Source organism: Dermacentor albipictus, chromosome 6 (genome assembly GCF_038994185.2).
Source record: "Dermacentor albipictus isolate Rhodes 1998 colony chromosome 6, USDA_Dalb.pri_finalv2, whole genome shotgun sequence".
NCBI lineage: Eukaryota > Metazoa > Arthropoda > Arachnida > Ixodida > Ixodidae > Dermacentor > Dermacentor albipictus.
The window spans coordinates 76,296,985-76,317,317 of record NC_091826.1 but is presented as its reverse complement, the minus strand read 5'-3'; the positions used below and the strand labels follow the sequence as shown (position 1 = coordinate 76,317,317).

Sequence of the window (20,333 nt, the reverse complement as noted above, 5' to 3'; positions counted from 1 at the left end):
CAGAGCCTTATGAAATGCTACGTCAAGTTGACGACGTAAATTACAAGACCGTGCCATTACAGTTTGATGCATCCTCAAGTCTGACGCCTGTTGAGGTCGTCCAAGTTTCGCGGCTGAAGCCACACTTCGCTCGTAATTATATATATATATATATATATATATATATATATATATAACTATATATATATATATTGTGAGACGAGGTTTAGGCAGCCAGTCTCTTCTTTATTCTCCCGAGACAGAGCCCCACCACCAGGCCCCAAAACGGTGTTGATGAGTATGTACAGGTGAGAATATGAAGCGTATGAATAATGCTCACACTAATTTCCCCGCACGCGCAAGCCCAGCCTTAGCAACTTAGCCAGGAGGGGAACGCCGAACGAATCGTTTTAGGCGCGAAACGTGAACGATCTCCGAACCACGACAACGATGGTTGGAAGAAACGTCTACGGGAGTAACGCGATAGTTCACGGGGGATGTTTGTTCGTTAATAATATAGGGTCCAAGAAAGCGGGATTCAAACTTCTCGCACAAACCGAGTGCACGAATGGGCGTCCAAAGGAGCACTTCCTCTCCGGGACGAAAGGAGACGTCGCGACGAGAGATGTCGTAACTTTGCTTGCGATCTAGCTGACTGACTTCTGTGTTGAAACGAGCACGTTGACGGCATTCGTCAAGTCTCGAAACGAACTGTTCGGGTGTACTGTCTGAGGTGTTAGTTGGAGCATTGAAGAAAGCGGCGTCGATGGTGAATGTCGGTGAACGGCCGAAAACTAGGTAGAAAGGTGAGTATCCCTTAGTTCGTTGGATAGCGGTGTTGTGAGCAAAAGTCACGAAAGATAAAAGTTTGTCCCAATTGACGTGGTTTGGCCCGATATACATCGATATCATATCCATTAGTGTGCGATGAAATCGCTCGGTTAAGCCATTTGTTTGTGGGTGATATGCGGATGTCGTCTTATGAACTGTGCCACAAGCTCCGAGTACTTCTGCGAGCATTGTTGACATGAAAGTCTTGCCGCGGTCGCTTAACAGTACACGAGGGGCACCATGGCGCAGCACAATGGCATCTAGAAAGAAGGTGGCGACGTCGGAGGCTGAACTAAAGCGTAGAGGAGCGGTCTCTGCGTAACGTGTGAGCTGGTCAACAGCTGTCACGACCCATCGATGACCCGCTGGCGTTATGGGCAGAGGGCCGACTATAGGTCTATCCCAACGATGGCAAACGGTGTCTCGGGACATGGGATGGGCTGTAAAAGCCCAGCAGGAGGCGAAGTCGGTCATTTCCGCCGTTGACACTGAACGCAAGAAGCGACGTACTTGGCCACAAAGGTAGACATGCCTGGCCAAAAGAAACGGCTCCTAACGCGGTGGTATGTTTTGTGGAATCCGAAATGGCCAGCAGATGGGTCGTCGTGCAAGGCTTCAAGGACTTGTGTGCGCATCGAGCGTGGAAGAATAGGTACCCAGCTGTGTCCATCGGAGTTGTATATGTAGCGGTACAGCGCATCGTTGTCAAGCTTAAATAGTCGGAGTTGTCGACGTAATCTGGCATTTGGTGCAGATGTAGTTCCGCACAGGCGTTGGATGATGCTGTCGCAGCAGGGGTCAGAACGTTGACACGAGGTGAGGTGGGTGAGGCGATTGGAAGATAACGTGTCAGTAACCGAGAGAGGTAATAACGGTAATAACGGGAGTGACGACTTAGTCTCATCATCAAGTGGCGAGCAATGGAGAGATGTACTCGAAGCTAATAATGGCAGCGGGCAGCGAGAGAGAGCGTCGGCATTTTGATGCTTTTTCCCAGACTTGTAGACAACGTCAAAGTAGTACTCTTGTAAGCGTACCACCCAGCGACCAAGTCGTCCGGACAAATTTTTGATTGACGACAACCAGCATAAGGCGTGGTGGTCGGTTATGACCGTGAAATGGCATCCGTAAAGATATGGTCGAAATTTTTGGATCGCCCAAACTACTGCGAGACATTCCTGTTCTGTGAGCGAGTAATTCGTTTCGGCAGCTGTTAGTCCGCGATTGGCATAGGCAACAACTCTCTCTCTTGAGGTGGTATCACGCTGTAAAAGTACAGCACCGATCCCATGGCCACTAGCGTCGGTGTGCAAGCAAGTTGGTGCGTTCTCATTGAAGTGACAGAGGACAGGGTCGCTGGTTAATGCCTGCTTGAGGGCTTGGAAAGAAAATTCGCATTCATCTGTCCAAGGGAAAGCAGTGCCCGACGTGAGCAACTTGTGTAGCGGCGACGCCATGGCTGCAAAATGACTGATGAAGCGGCGGAAGTAGGATGCCAGGCCTTAGAAACTTCTTAATTGCTTTTGGTTTTCAGGGCGAGGGAAGCGATGCATGGCAGCAACCTTTTCGGGATCTGGTCGAACGCCATCTTTGCTGATAAGATGGCCCAATACTTTGATGTTCTTTCTGGCAAAATGGCATTTCTTTGTGTTGAGTTGGAGTCCAGCGTTGGGAATGCAAGTGAAAACTTCATCCAAGCGCTCAAGGTGCTGACTAAAAGTTGTAGAAAAAATAACGATGTCATCTAAATAGCACAGACAGGTCTTCCACTTAAGGCCACTTAAAACTGTGTCGATCATGCGTTCAAATGTTGCAGGGGCATTACATAACCCGAATGGCATGACGTTGAACTCGTAGAGTCCGTCTGGCGTTGCGAAGGCTGTCTTGTCCTTGCCCGCTTCGTGCATGGGGATCTGCCAGTATCCGGATCGGAGGTCAGGACTAGAGAAATATTCTGCACCCTGGAGGGAGTCAATGGCATCGTCAATTCTTGGCATCGTATATACGTCTTTGCGCGTGATCTTATTAAGGGCTCGATAATCGACGCAGAATCGGACGGAGCCGTCTTTCTTGCGAACCAGCACCACAGGAGACGACCATGAACTGGAGGATGGCCGAATGATGTCTCTTTTGAGCATGTCATAAACGTTATCCGCAATGATTTTCCGCTCCGCGGAAGACACGCGAAATGGGCGGCGGCGTACAACCGAACTGCCTTCGGTTTCGATGTGATGTATTGTGACGGAAGTGCGCCCCAGAAGCTTGGAGTGGACGTCAAATAAGGCTCTGTGTTTGTGCAGGAGTGCCAGAAGGTCTTGTTTCTGCGCAGTGGTCAAATCGGGATTTATCGCGGCCGTTAAAGCAGCCGCAGCAGTGTGATAATCAGTTGTGGTAGACAAAGGTGGTGATTCGGTGTGAAGCGGTGCCAGCGAAAGAGGTTCGGTGTCAGTAAAGCATGTCACAGTAGAGCCCTGGGAGAGCACAAGTGGCGAGAAAGTAGGGTTATGAACAGCGACTGAGGCACTACCGTCCTGAAACCGTACTAGACTAGGAGTAAGGCTAAGCCCACCAGAAATGCAGTAACCACTCGGTGCAAGGAACACATCACCATTAATAATAGTGTCAGAAGTCAGCGTCAGAATATGCTCAGTGCCCGCGGGAATGAAACAGTCGGTAGAAGTGACAAAACGCAGGCTGTGATCATTGACAGAGGACGAAAATTCAGTGTCTGTCATATGAATAGTTCGCTGACGGCAAGAGATTAAAGCTGAGGCGGAGGACAGGAAGCCCCATCCCAAAATCATCGCGTAAGTGCACGAAGACAGCACGACGAACTGAATGTGGTGGAGGATGCCATCAATGAAAACGCGCGCAGTGCAAACACTGGAGGGCTGAACAAGAACTGCATTAGCACAACGAAGGGGAGGGCCATTATACGGTGTCTTCACTTTTCGCAATCGAGAACACAAGTCAGCACTAATAACGGAAAGCGATGCACCTGCGTCAACCAAGGCTTCGATTCGGACACCTTCAACAAACACCAAAAGTACATTTGACGGGCGCTCCGGAGGTGTTTCACGTTGTCCAAAAGATGCAGCTTTCCCTCCTGAAGCTGCACCATTTAGTTTTCCGGGCGGTGATCGGAGGACGAAGTAGCCGGTCGTAGAGGGGAAGAAGAGCGCCGCATCGGTGATGGAGAGCGACGACGTGGGAAACGCGATGAACTGGCAGTGTTGAAGTCCTGTGGAGATGGGGAACGTGGTGGATAATAAACGTAGTCAGAACGCCGACGTCCTGGTACAGGGCCAGAAAACTGATCCCTTTCAACGCCGTCATAGCCACGCCTTTCATCTTGCTGACGGCGTCGGCAAAACCTGGAAATGTGGCCACGAATGCCGCAGTAGTAACAAACCGGTCGACGTGCGTTATAAGACGGAACAGGCGATGGTCCTGCAGTGATAGGATTCAGGGACATGTGCGGTGCAGGTGCCTGTTGTGGTGGCTGCTGGGGGGGTGGCGCAATAGAGGCAACCTGAGCGTACGTTGGCGTATGGATAGGGTGCGGGCTCGTGATTTGCGGGCAGGTCACGGCAGCAAGCTCTTCCCTCACGATATGGCGTAGGCCGCCACCAGGAGGCGTCAGATGGACCTCAGGAGGGTTTGACGAAGCTGGGGCGTGCAGTTCCTCACGGATGATGGAGCGAATCAAAGCACGTAGCTCGATGTTGTGGGACGCCTTGAAATCAGATGTGTCAGGGTGTAAGCGGAGCATGTGAAGGTCATCGAGACGCTGACACGTACTGATGATGTCGGCGACGGTAGTGGGATTCAGCACTACAAGAGCATTGAATGCCGCAGTCCCTATACCCTTGAGCAGGTGGCGTACACGGTCACTCTCTGCCATCGAGGTGTTCACGCGGCGGCAGAGGGCGAGGACGTCCTCTATGTACGAAGTGTAGGACTCGCCTGAGTGCTGTACACGCTCAGCAAGCTTCTTCTTAGCGATATCGGAGCGGACAGACGAGTTCGCGAAAACCTGGCGTAGCTGGTGTTTAAAGATGCTCCAGTTGACCAAATCGAGCTCATGATTGTAGAACCATGTTTTCGCAACTCCGGTTAGGTAGAAGGCGACGTGAGCAAGTTTTGCTGATTCGTTCCACTGGGGAAAGTCACTCACGCGCTCGTATAGCTCCAACCAGTCTTCAACGTCGTCACCTGGAAGCCCAGCAAATACCGGTGGATCCTTCTGAGGGGTGGTGACTGTCAAAGAAGGGGTTCCCGCAGGAGTCGGCAAGGTGGATGTCGTGGTACTGGTCTGCTGGTCTTGCGACATGGTCGAGTGCAGTTGGTAGAGGCGGCGACCCGAGCGGAGCTCCAGGGATGTAGCGTAGGTGAAGCTGGAGAGAGACCGGGAGCGAGAGGGCGAAGGGACCGGACAGCACACTCCACCAGTTCTGAGACGAGGTTTAGGCAGCCAGTCTCTCCTTTATTCTCCCGAGACAGAGCCCCACCACCAGGCCCCAAAACGGTGATGATGAGTATGTACAGGTGAGAATATGAAGCGTATGAATAATGCTCACAATACATATATATATATATATATAGACTGCAAGACTTGAATCTCATTGCTAAAGGGGCGTACCTCCGCTCTTGAAGGTCTCGGTAGCTGAAGCCTTGAGGTTTGCAAGGAAGCTGGACGACAGCTCGATAAATTTTCCCCGCTGACCGCAGCGCCTCGATGGCTTCGCGAAGACGGGGAAATCATCAGTTAGCGCGGGATTCTCGATACGAACGTCGCTCAAAGTGAAAAACTTTGACGACACGCCCCGGGCGCCTCGTCTTTTCGGCCATGTCACCGGGAAGTCGATGATTACATGCCTGAAATACACTCGGCCATTTGTAGCACGGTGGAGGAATTCTGATGAAGCCCGGAGGACAACCTGCATGTTAGGATGCATCGTCTGTATTACGGGCAAGTTCCGTTAACTGGAAAACACGCCTAACAAACGAGTTTTCCACTAAAAGTACAAAAAGGCTATGAATCCTCGACCTTTTCTGTGAAGCCTGAATCTGCGTTTGACGTGTTTATATATTCACATAGGAAATGCTCACTGTGTTCACAAATTTTCGTGAAAACGTCTAGTTAGCGTTTCACCACTGACTATAGCTAAAGTATGCGACTTGTAACAGTGCTGCCTAGCTTACATTAGATAGACGTAGGGCTATTAAGCTTTAGAGCTCATTATAATAACCCAAACTATGAGTTATATCACTTTAAAGTTACCTGCGCTGTGACCCCTTTTCCCGAATATAATTTGGGCTTAGTCAGTGCCAGTGGCGTAGCAACAGGGGGGGCCGGGGGGCCGTGGGCATCGGGTGCAAGGGGTCAGAGGGGGGTGGGGGTGTCATACGCCTGAAGACACCCCTCTTTCCGCCAGCTTGTCTGGCCGCAAATGGCAGAGAATGCTCCAGTAGCCCGAGCTCATGTACCCGATGCGTTGCGCTGCAGAATAGTCGGCTGCAGCTCTATAAACACCCCACTAAATAATTGCACGAATGTGCGCGCTAAAATATTTATTTCGCGAAATCGTCGCTAATCTAATGGTCGCCTTAGCGGAACGTTTCATGTGGGGTGCGCTCGTGCCGTGTGTTGATGCTGGGAGCAGGAGTCGCTAAACATGCAGTGAGGCGTAGTAAGGCGTTGAGGCTCTTGAGTCCCTCTTCCCTTCAGAACGCGCAGCCAAGACGAACAAAGACAGCAGAAAGAGGGCGTTCAACCAGCGCACCCGGGGCGCTCGCGTTTACGGCGAAGCGTTCTTTGAGAGCGACGTTGCATAAGTGCGGCCGTCAAAAGTCGCGAATCCGATTCTCTGGATCTTCTTCAGTCTAGGTGCGGCCGAAGAGTTTGGCGGCGTATGACTCGACAGGCTGCATATTGGCGGCGAGGAGTTACGAAGTCGCCATCTATCGGAAGCGCCTCGCTGGCATAGTATGAGGGATCACGTGGCGCGCTCCTCGTAGGTTTTGCTGTCAGCGCTCACTGAAAACACCATGCGCGAGCTCTCCTGAACATTTCTGTAAGTACATTCGAAACGAGAGAAGTTTCTTACTGTCTAAATAATAATCTTGGGCAAACTGAAAGCACACAGTCGTTTACAGACGCTATCTCTTTACCGAATACGTACAGTGAACGCCACTGCGCGCGGTGGCCGCGATGGAGTCTCCCGAACCGTCTTCTTGCGTGAAAGGTAGGTAAACGCTGAGAGCGAACTATGTGAAATATGTTCTTATAGTGTTTGTATAACTAAATGGAGCGTAATAAAATGAAGCCTCAATGCAGCGATCGCGCAGATTCGCAGCGACCGACTGCGCGTCTGCGTGCTTGTCCGCGCACTGTTTCGCTTTCTCCGCGCGCGCGTTTTCGCAACGTGCCATGAGCTTTAGGCAGCAGAATATGAGCATTGGCACTATACAAGGAACCATTGTTGCGTGGGTGCTATCAGAGCTGTTCAAAAATAATTTCATTGTAGAGACTTCGACGCCTACGGGGACTGTGATGTGCCGTCGCGACGATTCAATCTTTTTTTTTTCTTCTAAGTTCTTTGACCTTTCAATGCTATTTTTCGAGTTGCGTCGCACTGTATGTTTATCGGTGTTCTCAGCGTGCAATTTCCCGCCGCTCCTTTTTTGTAATCCAGTGCAATAATTCATAACACAAACATGACCATAGGCCATGCTTTTTTTAAATGGGCTTCTTACCGCTGCCTTTCCACTCCACTGAACTTGCCAGTATCTATAGCATCGACAAGTTCATAGACCAAACCGTCATGACATTAGTCGGGCAGCGGACTCGGGCGAGCGTCTCAGTGCGCGTTTTCAGAACATCGCAGACCGGGCGCCGTAGCAGAAATCTTCCTCGCGTCTGTGCTTGCTGCATACCCGAGTTGTAGCCGATGACTGTTTGCCGGTTTTATGTTTCGCGAGCCAAGCGTCACACAGCTCCTTGTCCTGCGGCTACGTGTGAATAAGGCTGACACCGGCCTCCGTTACGTGCGTCCGGCCCTGCGGCACCAAGCAGTAGCCTACAGTGTTGCGCGCCTTCAAAGACTGCCACTACCTATTATTAGTGCTTTCAAGCGTTGTGAAGGAGACACTCGAAGCGGGAAAATTTTGCCACTAAATGAGGACCGCAGCGTACGAGGGAATTTAAACTCGTTTTCAGCTCGCTTCGGCGCGCCCGAAGCAGACGCGGCCGCTATGTCCACGTGATCCCTCCTAGCACGTCACGCCGACGGTGGCGCCAGCTTTTCCAGTGGTGGAGCTCGAGGCCAATAGTCGCGGGTGCTGCGATGTTCAGCTGGCTTTTACTTCCCTTCTCCCGCTCGGTCCGAGAAGCCGCTGCGAAACATGGCGGTATGTTTCACGCTTTCCTTCCTCCCCTCGAAAGTTTCAGAATACTGTTATTATTGTGTGACTTCATGTCACAAGTACAGTGTCTGTGTCAGCTGTACAGAATTTTACAAAAAAAAACATGAATTTTGCAAGTATACTTCCCGATATTCTATGAAGTTACGTGTCTGTGTGATTGCTAGGAATTCGGTAGCGTGAAAAATATGGCAGATAAGTAGTAACCGTATTCTTAATAATTCCTTAATTAGTCCTTATAGAGGAAGCACTTCAATTCCAAGAATTGAGGACTCAAAGTACTATTATTACCTGAACAAAAACTTCTTAAAAAAATCGCTTTGGGTGCTACAACCCACGGTACTTTGGCACGGTGGGCGGCACCCTGTATGGCAGTAGCGAAAGAAATATGAAATACTTGACCAGTGACGTTGATCCCTCAACCCTCTCCATTGCTAGTGCAGACCAACAGGTTTCGCTGGCACGGGCTTCATCACGGTCTTTTTTTTTGATGGTGACGCCAAGAATCGACGCGAAGCGTGCTCTATTCTGTTCCCAATCTTTTGGTGGTACCGCAGCTCGAATAATCACGTCTGACCGTATAGCAGCAAATAAAAACAAGGCTTTATTGATTAGAATGAAGAGAACTCGTAATCGTCATAGCATTGGCGCCCGTGCAGCAGGGAGGCAGGTGGCGTTTTCCATTTTTCTAATTTGGTGGGGAGATCAGCGTCACTGATACACAATTTCATTTTCGTTTAGGGCTGCCCACAACCAAAATACTGCGGGCCGTAGTACCCACGGCTATTTTTGTAAAGTTGTTGTTGGGCAAGATATGAATGTCGGCCTTCAATTTTGCAAATGCAATGTTGCCGCTAAAATTGGTAATTAAAACTTTATAAATTTTTTTTTACTTGTGACGTGAGCCGTATTTGCCACGATGCCACATTTGTATTGGTTGCCAAGCCTTACAGTCTGACAGAAGATGTGCACATGCGCTTATCACAAGTTATCAGTGCAGCACCTTGTGTTATTTGGCGCAGAAAAAACAGCGTGTATTGGCCTCGAGCTCCACCATGGGAAAAGCTGGCGCCACCGTCGGCGTGACGTGCTAGGATGGATCACGTGGACATAGCGGCCGCGTCGGCTGCTTCGGGAGCGCCGAAGCGAGCTGGAGACGAGAGTTCAAGTTCCCTCGTACGCTGTGGTCCTCATTTAGTGGAGAGCTTCTCCCGCTTCGAGTGTCTCCTTTAACATGATTGAAAGCACTACAATATGTAGTGGCTGCCTTTGCAGGCGCGCAACATGGTAGGCTACTGCTCGGTGCCGCAGTGCAGGACGTACGCAATGGAGCCCGGTTTCAGCCTTATTCATACGAAGCCGCAGAACAAGGAGCTGCGTGAAGCTTGGCTCGCGAAACAAAAAGTGGCTGTGGCTTAGCTAAGGTTAAGCCCTGGATGCGAAGCATACTAGCCTTTATTTTAGTTGTTGAACCACTGTTTAGCCTGGTCAACTGCTGTTGCTTGGCTATATTTGATTCGGCTAGACGAAGAAACAACTCATGTGTTACTCTGCTTCACCTTCAAGAGTGGAAAGCGACAGCATTCCCGTCGACCCGCCAAGAGGTGTAAGACAATGGGCTACGGCGCAGCGACTATGCGCCCCGCATTGGACGCGGTGAGCGCGGAGCAACGCAGCGTTCGGCGCGGCAACGAAATGTGCGCCTGAGCAAGCGACTCACGAGAACAGCTCGTTTCTAAGGCAACACCGCATTCACTAGAGGCGCTTTTGTACCGCTTTGAAGCATCGTACTCGTGGCTCAGTTGTAGCGTCTCCGTCTCACACTCCGGAGACCCTGGTTCGATTCCCACCCAGCCCATCTTGCAAGAGTTGAGCCAAAGCCACCTAGAAATTTCGTTGTCGCGCCGAACGCTGCGTTGCTCGACGCTCACCGCGTCCGATCAAAGCCACCTAGAAAATGTCTAGCAGAGGCAAGCGCAGCTGCTTATATACCGCCCCGACGCCGCGAGCGACGGCGCGAGTTGGAGCACCGTTTCTCCTCTGTCGTGACGTCACGGTGTCACGTGGTATTGCAAGGGGTCAAAGGTCATTAAAGGCAACACCGCCGCGCCTGAGGAGCTGGGTTGTGCTCTCGTAATATGCTTCGCATAAAAACCGGCAAACAGTCATCGGCTACAACTCGGGTATGCAGCAAGCACAGACGCGAGGAAGATTTCTGCTACGGCGCCGGTTCTGCTATGTTCGAAAAACGCACACTGAGACTCTCGCCCGAGTCCGCTGCCCGACTAATGTCATGACGGTTTGGCCTATGAACTTGTCGATGCTATAGATACTGGCATGTTCACTGGAGTGGAAAGGCAGCGGTAAGAAGCACATTAAAAAAAGCATGGCATATGGTCATGTTTGTGTTATGAAAAAATGCACTGGAATACAAAAAAAGACGCAGCGGGAAATCGCACACAGAGAAAAGCGATAAACATATAGTGCAAAGCAACTCGAGAAATCATATTTAAACGTCCAAGAATTTAGAAGAAAAAAAGATTGAATCGTCGCGACGGCACTTTACAGTCCCCGTAGGCGTTGAAGTCTCTCCAGTGAAATTATTTTTGAACAGCTCTGATAGCGCCCACGCAACCATGGTTGCTCGTATACTGTGATATGCTCATATTCTGCGGCCTAAAGCTCATGGCACGGTGCGAAAACGCGCACGCGGCGAAAGCGAAACAGTGCGTGCACAAGCCTGCAGACGCGCAGTCGGTCGCTGCGAAGCTGTGCGATCGCTGCATTCAGGCTTCATTATGTTATGCCCCATTTGGTTATACAGACAGCCCACTCTAACAACATATTTCACATAGTTTACTCTCACCGTTTGCCTGCCTTTCACGCAAGAAGCCGGTTCGGGAGACTCCATCGCGGCGACCACGCACAGTGGCGTTCACTGTACGTATTCGGTAAAGAGATTGCGTCTGTAAACAATTCTGTGCTTTCAGTTTGCCCAAGACTATAATTCAGACGGTAAAAACCTTCTCTCGTTTCGAAAGTACACACAGAAATGTCCGGGAGAGCTTCCGCGTGGTGTTTTCAGTAAGCGCTGACAGCAAAACTTATGAGGAGCGCGCCGCGTGATTCCTCATACTACGCCAGCGTGGCGCCAATACCAGCCGCATTCGTGATCTCTGGGAAAGAAAGCGAAGATTAGGGGGACCCGGGGGACGTGCGCGGTATCCGAGGCGGCTGTACTGGTTGCTGAAACCCGGAAATTGTCGATATCAACGCCTTCCTCAACTACAGCCGGGGGGGTGACAGAAGACCTATGGGCCCCGGGTGCCAGACGACCTAGCTACGCCACGGGTCAGTGTGGATATACCCCGTATGGCAGGTGGGGCTCAGTTCCCTACAAAAATACCAGGGTATGTTGCTTGAATTCATTAGAGAAAAGAGCATGCCTGAACTGGAACCTACACTTAGAGAAGACACATGTGAGCTTCCTGCTGCAACCAGGGTATGCAGGCTCTGCGGGTAGGTTTGTGCTTTCTCCGGAATAGTCTCATTTTATCTCATTTAGTTACGCGTGTCAAGCATGCGTGCCATCTGCCGGGGTGCATTAGCGACTATGGTGTTGTGCTGCTAAGCACTAGTACATGGGTGGAATCCCGGCTGCAGAGGCCGCTTTTCGACGGAGGGCGAAATGCAAATACGCTCGAGGCCAGTGCAATGGGGCACGTTAAAGATCCCCCGGTGGTCGAAATTAATCCGGAGTCCTCCACTACGGCGTTCCTCATAATTAAGTCGCGGTTTTGGCTCGTAAAACCCCAGTATTCAATTCAAACACGTGTGCCAATGCACCTCTACCACTTCGTATATGCGCTATCTTAATCACGGTTAGAGAAACAAGGAATGTGTGATTTCGCGTGCTCTGAGCGAATTCTACAAGGTGCAGTAGATGGCTGCGCTCGTGTAGGCAGGATGATCTAGAAATGCATGCATCGCGTTATTAGGGAATTTTAGTGCGTCTGGTATTCAGACAAGCGCGGGCGGTTTGCCGGATGAGTGGGAGCGTAAACGTGAGCGGTCGATTGGTGGCGCCAGCTGGTGGCGCAAAGCTCAACCCCATAAACACAGAGCCACTTACGATATCCTCAGCTGGGGTGTAAATTTGCGACAGCAGCGTAATCATGCTCAAAATTACGACACTGCAAAAAATGTGCATCAGCAGCGATGCAGACTATAGTAGTTTACTGCAATTTTAGCTCTGTGTTTGGTTGAGCTATACGCACCACAAGGCGGCTACACTGCTCCGGACGCTCACGTCTACGCCCCCGACTATCCGGCAATCCACGCGAACCGCCCCGCTTGCCGGAATAGCGGACAAGCTAAAAGTATCTATTAAAACGTTTTTGTGTCGTCTGCCAGGTTCGCTTACTGAAGCCTACTGTAAATAAAAAAAAAGTACACATATTCCAGATATGTATACACATCTGAGGAACTTATAAGTGAGAGACACTTTGCGAGAGAGAGAGAGAGAACTACTGTAGGGCGAAAAGACTATTCTTCTAATAAGTCTACCTTGAGTGAAAACGTGTCGGTGAGGTACAAAAGGCTATGAACCCTTGATCTTCGGTGGCAAACTACGACCATTTGTGGGAGTTGAAGCAATGATCTTTTGTGGTAATGAAGGGGAAGTTAATGAAGATAGAGTTAATAAAGGCACTTAAATCCACGATTCTAAGTGGGAGTCGAATGCACGACCTTTGGTCGGAGTCGAACCCTCGGCAAATAGTGGGAATCGAACCCTAGACCTTGAGTGGGAGTCGGACCCACCAGCTTTGGTGGTACTTAAGAAGAAGCTAATTAAGGCAGGAAATTAAGACAGCGTTATGTGCGGCACTCGAACACTTAACCTTTGATGTTAATGAAGAAAAATTTCATGAGTACTCAGGTAATAAGATACAGCTAATTAAGCCATTCGAACCCAGGACGTTGGCTGGCAGTCGAACCCTTGATCTTGGTAATGAGGGATGACTAAGCGAAGTACATTAGGCAAATTAACGGGCATGACTAAGGGAATGAAGAGTATGAGTAAGAGAATTAAGAGGGATGAATAAGCGAAGTAGACCAAGCGAATTAAAAGGCATGTGCACGCAATATGTGTCCATCTTTAAAGCACCGGCACTTGGGTTTTCGCGTTCAAGTCGCGTTAGGGATTACATATTAGACCCTGTGAATTTTTTTCGCATCCGTTTACTAGGAGGGGGCCCTTAGTAAAGTGCCGTCTTGCCGATCAGCTTTTTGCTTGACCCGACGTGGTGTGAGTGTGAAGTTAAATTTTCAGGCCACTCCTGACCTAGTTGCGTGTCGATACCCTGCTATGACACATGCAGCCCTATATTGTAGCACTCTTCAACTAAGAACACTAAACAAACTGGCTTCTTGTGGGTGAACTTGTGGGTGCAAACTCAAGGCTAAAACGCTTCCACACAATTTGATAGCACAGTTAGCTGGAGCCTATCCAACAATACCCCCCTCCTGCCCCCAAGAACGTCCCTCCACCAAACCACGTTAACCCGCCTCGATAACCAGGCACCATGCCTGACTCCTCATTGGACGGGCGGACTCGGTCGCTGTCGCGTGCGCGTGCCCGAGAGAAATGTGCTGGCTCGCCATGCGCGAGGCGTTGCTGGCGCTCTTTGAATGGCGACGCGATCAGGTGCTTGGAATGGTATTTCGGGAAAGTGCTCGTAACTGGCATGTGGAGAGCTCTCTGCTGCATTATATTCCGTTTTATATACCATGTGCCTCACTGTGGAGGCTAGAGATACTTTTTGCGGTGGCTGCGTTCGCGGTTAGAAATAGTTGGGTGTCTTTTTACCGCTTTTTGTAAAATTGTTCCTTATATAAGGTCGGTTCTGAATGAAAATAAGAATTTACCCTTAGAAGCAAACAAACCATGCGCTTATTTGGATGCTAACACGTGCTTTCACATCAACTTTCATTTCGTTGTTTTTATTTGCATCCCATCGCGGCACTACACCTGCATGCTCGCGGGAGCAAACACCGCTGGCACCCCGCGAAGCATAGACGGAACGCACGGAGTGATAAAATTTGGTGAATACACTATTTGCGTAGCTTCCACAGTGTTGTACCTGATGTATGAATCGCCCGCCGTAAACGCATCGTCCCGGTGCGTGCGAGAAAAATTTGTTAAATAGAAGTGTTTTCATTGCACGTCGCATTCATGGCTGCTACGTGTACGACTTTCGCAAGGTTGTGCCGGTTCTATCTTCTTGTCCGTGAGGGATTACTTCTTAATTCAGGTCACCCAATCGTCGAATATTGTCGTAAGAACCAAAACATCGACGAAGGAGTTTTCGCAGTAAGCGACGATGTACTGGTTTCCATACCCACACTTTATCGCCTGGCTGGTACTGGCCTGCTCTGCGGTGCACGTTGTAGTGGTTCGCGCCCTTACGTTGTTGCTTGCGTATGCGGAACTGTGCCAGCTGCCAGGCTTCTTCAGCTCTTTGTAGGAAATCGTCGACGTCGTAGAGGTTGTAGTTGTCATCATCTACTGGTAACAAAGTATCCTATGTGGCTGTGGCTGTGCGACTATAGGCCAGTTGAAATGCAGTGAGCGGAGCTGTCTCTTGTAGAGCCGCATTTTAGGGAAAAGTAGCGTAAGGCGAAATTGCGGCCCATGTCTTATGTCGAGATTGACATAGGTGAAGAGCATGTCTGCCAGCGTTTGGTTTTGGTTTAGACGTTCTGTCAGGCTGTTTCTTTGGGGACGGTGTGCAGTGCTTTTCCTGTGACTGGTGCAAGTCATCTTCATCCAACGCTGCATCAACTCAGCTGAGAAGGCCGCTGCTTCATTGGTAATCACGACCATTGGTGCACCATGTCACAGGGCCATGTTATAAACGAAGAACTTGGCAAGTTCAACTACTGTTCCTCGCTCAAGGCAGCCAGTTTCAACATATCGTGTTAAATAGTCCGTCGCTACAAAGATCCACCTCTTTCCTGACGATGACCTTGGGAACCACGCAAGAAGATCTATTCCAACTTGTTGAAATAAAGCCTTTGGTGGGTCTCTGGGTTATAAAAGGCCGGCCGGCCTTACGCGTGGTGTTTTGCGGCCTTGATATCAGGCCGCGTCCTCACGTAATGCTGAATCGAGGCTAATAATTTATGCCACCAGCATCCGAGACAACGTCTGGCGAGACAAATTCTGACACATAAGTGATCCTACGATGGTTAATTATGAAAAACTTCCGAAATTTTCAGTCGCGTTGCTGAGGGCACAGAGAGGAAAAGTTTTTACTCATTGTGTTCAAAGTTCCTCTTGTGGAGATTATCTCGGACGGAAAATGACGAAAACCTCACACAAACACGCACTGGTATTGGATGTCATGTCCTTCCAGGCGCTTGATGAGTGGAAGCAGTTCTGTGTTGGCCGGCTGCTGCTCGGCAATTTCCGAAGCGTTCAGAACAGTAAGGAACAAGAAATACTATGGGGTCGACTCCACTGGTGAACGAGACAAGCAGTCAGCATCGTTATGTTTTCTCCTAGAGCTGCACACAAGTGTTATGTATTGGTTTCGGTTCCGGTACCAAACTGATTGGCTCTTAGAGGGCACTGTGGCAGTGTTCAGAGGCTATTTTAACGGCTGCTCGCCAAAGATACGAGTTCTCCACCTCGGTAGCTGCCTGTGTCCGAGTTCTTGATTCAGGCCGCCGTCCCCACGTTCCCTTAATTCTCAGCGCCAGGCGTGTCGTCAGCGCATGTCAGCGCCCGGCGTGACATAACAAACAGTAATGTGTTCTCGAAGGCTAAGGCCCCACTTCGATAGTCGCCCAGATGGGTCCTTTAGGCGTGCCAGCCAGCAACGAGAATGGTCAACGCTGACTGCACGTTACGGCCTACCGTAGAAGTCGAGGTATCGTCGGAACTTGCTGATGGTCCATATGACAGCCAAACACTCCTTTTTTGACGCAGAGTTTTTTGCTCCAGCTTTCGAGAGAGTGCAGCTACCACACGCTATGACTTTCTCTTCCCCATTTCGCCAATGAACTAAAACCGCACACATACCAAGATTGCTTGCACCAGTATGGACTTGTGTGTTCGCCGTCTCACCGAAATGCGTGAAAAACGACGGGGCTTGCAATCGTTCCTTTAATTCATTGAAGGCAACCTCTTGTACAGTAATAAAGATGAATAGAATGTATTCGTTAGCAAGACCTGTTAGGGGTTCAGGAATTTTTGAGCACTTTTCTGGAAATCGCCTGTCCTAGACCCAAAAATCACCTTCTTGTCTTCTTGCCTGTCCACTTCGGAAATGGCGCAACGCCAATAGCTTTGTCGGGATCTGGGCGAACACCTTGCGATACGTGACCCAGAAAACAATGTTCTTGGAATCCAAACTGGCATTTTTCCAGTTTAATGGTCATACCTGCCAATCGGATAGCTTGAAACACTAAACGCAGCCTCTGTACATGCTGGTCGTAGGTTGTGGAAAACACCACCATGTCCCCCAGGAAAACTAAGCAGGACTGCCATTCGAGAGCTGGGAGCACACTGTCCATCATGCACTGGAATGTCACCGGTGCACAACATAGGTCGAATGGAAGCACTTTGAACTCGTGTAGGCCGTCTGTGATTACGCAATCAGCTTTTTACCGTCTTTCATGAACTTCTATTAGCCAATACCCGCTCTTGAGATCTAACAAAGAGGAAAATTTGCATGTTGAAGCTAATTCAAGGTGTCATAAATGCGCGACAGCGGCTATACATCACGCTTGGTCAAGCTGTTAAATTTCTCGTAGTCAATGTTTCGCAATGTTTTATCCTTTTTTCTCGCAAGTGCTACGGGCAACGCCCACGCGCTGTTTGACGGCTGAATGACATTGTCCTTAAGGATCTCTTGCACCTGACCTTTAGTGATCTCTCATTTAACCGGTGATACTAGGTACGGGTGTTGGTATTCTGGTCTAGTCGCTTTTACTATTACCATACGGTGCTTAACAACCGGTCTGTGCCGTACCTTTGACGAGTTGGAGAAACATTCTGTAAAGTAATTTACGAGGTCTTCCATCATTTCTTTCTGGGCGGTCGACAGACTCTGGCTGATTGCAACTGATGTCTTGGCGTCATCCGTAGTTTGTGCGGCAGGCGGCCTTGACGCTAAGCTACATACATCTGTGACTTCGGTAGCGCTGTGCAGAAAGGCAATGCCTATACACTTTCCGACATGATGAAATTCACTTCCGAAATTTGTCAGCAATATATTAGCACACCCGTTGCGCAGCTTAACAATTCCGCGTGCTGCACAAGTCCCTTTCTTCAACAGTAGCGCGACTTTCACATCCGCTAAGCTTTATGAGTCGGTGAAAGCTTAGTTTCTTACGCGAACCAGCGTGCTGCATCGTGGTGGCACGGTTATGTCATCGTTGGCAACCCGCAAAGCAACGGGCTGTGTCTCCGGCGATTTTTGCATATCTATAGCGGGCTTTGCAGAAGAGAGCACACTAGAGTTCGGCAGGTTGATTATGGCACCGTTCGCCAGAAAATGTCCAGGCGGGTATTACATACTTTGAACATGCCGATAGTGCGAGAAAATCAGTGACTTAAGCAAAACATAATATTCCGATTCTCACTGTGCATCTGCCCACAGGTGTAATGAGTTGCCAGCCAGCCGTACATATCTGATATCCACTCCACCGCATCAAAACTTTTCTTTTAGTTTCTTTGAAAGCGCATATCTTACAACGCAATAATCAGCACCTGTGTCCACTAAGGCATTCAGTTCACCGCTGTCTATGGTAATACTTAAGTCTGAGCAGATGCTTTGTTTACTTATCGCATTCATCCGGTCCTATTCGTCGTTGCTATCGGTAGACGAGATGGAGGACCTTGGCTTCTTCAGGAGCCTTGCGCGTCAGGGGCCTTGCATCGACAGGTCACTCGCTTTAGTTTTCCTGATCTGGGCTAAGTGAACAAGACCTTGATGAAATCGAGGCTAGAGAGCGTCATATATTCAAGGATCAAAAGACCCCGATGTTCTCTCTCGCGCTCGCGCTTACAAGTGCCAGCGCACAAACGGCTCGCGATCCTAGAAGTGAACACCTCGTCCTGTTTTCGCGGCCACGCAAGATGGCTGGCACACGATTTCCCTTGGATGGCCTCCGTTCTTGCACGCTGCATGGACCGACCCTCTTTCTCCACTGCTGTGCTGTTCCGCAGTATTGTGCGCGCGCACGCTGGGGCAACTCCGAGTAAACAAGTAGAGCGCTGGCTCCGCGTAACTTTGTACTGCGGCTGCCTCTTCTCTTAAAAGCAAAACGGTGTGCTCTTTGCTCCCCGTGCGTGAGTGTTGCATCGCCATGTTCGTGGCCAGCCTCCTACAGTTGAAGCAGGCGCTTACGCTATGTTTTGTTCTCTATTGCCGCAAGAGTTGAACGGGCATTCTACTCTCTCTCAAATGGGCAGAGTGAAAGGAACAATTCACTCTCTCCTCGCTGATGGAGCGAACAATGCATTTCACTCTACAAGACATTTTGCGAGAGTGAAGCAATGAGTTGAAGAGTAACTCGGCTCATTTACTACTGCAATACTCATCCTAATTTTTAGAGTGCACGTTAGCTTGCTTTCAGTAATGTATAAAATAGGCACCAAGATAATTTCTAATAGAATCAGGCAAATGCTTGACTTCAGTGAACCAGGAGCTGGCTTCATGATGGATGACCTCCCTGTCGTCAATCAGGTAATTGAGAAATCTGCATAGTACAATCAACTTTTTATATGGCTTTTGTGCATTATTAAAAAAAAGCACTTGATTCAGTACAGGTACCAGCGCTCATGGAGGCAATGCGTAATGAAAGATTACATTTATAGGTGAATATCTTGGAAAATATGTACAGAGACTCTACAGCTGCCTTACAGCTCCAATATAAATGCGGAAAAATACCTATAAAGAAAGGATCAGGCAAGGAGGCCCAATCTCTCCTGTGTTATTCACTTCATGCTGAGAAGAACTATTGAAGTACTCGACGGGGAAGGCTTAAGAATGAGAATCAATGTCGAATATCTTAAAAACTTTCAGTTTGCAAGCGGCACTGCAAGAAATTATTGAGGACGTCAACGAAGAAAGCGTAAGAGTAGGGTTCAAAATTATAATGCAGGCAACCAAGATAATGTTCAGTGGCTTGGCAAGAGAACGAAAATTCAGAATCGCCAATCCGCCTCAAAAGTCTGTACATGAGCACGTTTATCTAGGTCAATTACTCACGGGGGTCTTGATTATGTGAAAAAATCTGTTATATTATAACCATTTATTATTAGGCCGCCAAGGAAAACAAACTGCGGACTCCGCTAAGCATTTCATTGCAGTTACACTTGATATCGAATGGGCCGTCATACGCCGGTATTTACCGTTCCACTCGGTGGGGTTGCCATGAAGTGGAGTACAAAATATGTGCCTCCCTCTGCCACCCCCGCCACTGGAGCTTCTGTGCTAGTATACAGCCACCCACGCCTCCCCCTTCTTCTCACAATCATCGTAACCTCTAAAGGTCGTCCCTCCTTCTCCGAAAAACATTTCTCGCTGCGCTACTCATCCAAGAAAAACCATGGCGGTGCGATGCTTAACACTCTCGCTAGAAGCTCCTTTCGTTGTAAATCTTCACATATATATACCAAACTGACAAGTGATAAATTGAAAACAGTCAAACACTATACTTAGGTCCTGAAACCTTAAAAATAGTAGAAGTCTATTTTATGCCTCACAGCTTCAATCGATGACACCTTTCCTTGATGCAGCATTCGAGAGCGGTCTTGGGTATAGCTGTTCCTAGTGACAGCTTCCAGGCCCGCTTCGTTACAAAAACACACTGTGTGCTTTAACCGTCGCAACTATTTAAACTCAGTTACCAATAACTTGGAGATATTTTAAGACAACCAGAGAAACAAGAATTGGGGGTTACACGTAAATAAAATTATTCATACAAGTTGTCCTTTATTCCAGTGTGCTAGCGTTAAGGTAACATATCTGTAATTATGATTTGTTACGATGGAAGCGACTTTCGATGCTGTGAAACCCGCTATG

The 20,333-nt window shown here is 49.2% G+C and overlaps 1 protein-coding gene across 2 annotated transcripts in view; it reads right to left on the bottom strand.

The window, feature by feature from the left end:
* The window catches only part of LOC139061212 (calcium-activated chloride channel regulator 1-like), a 266,208-nt gene that overhangs the window by 213,421 nt on the left and 32,454 nt on the right, over positions 1 to 20,333 (bottom strand). For both annotated transcript variants that reach the window (XM_070540869.1, XM_070540870.1), the window contains exon 5: positions 5,453 to 5,750. In XM_070540869.1, coding sequence (XP_070396970.1) covers positions 5,453 to 5,750 — 298 coding nt within the window. The remainder of the gene's footprint in view (positions 1 to 5,452; positions 5,751 to 20,333) is intronic.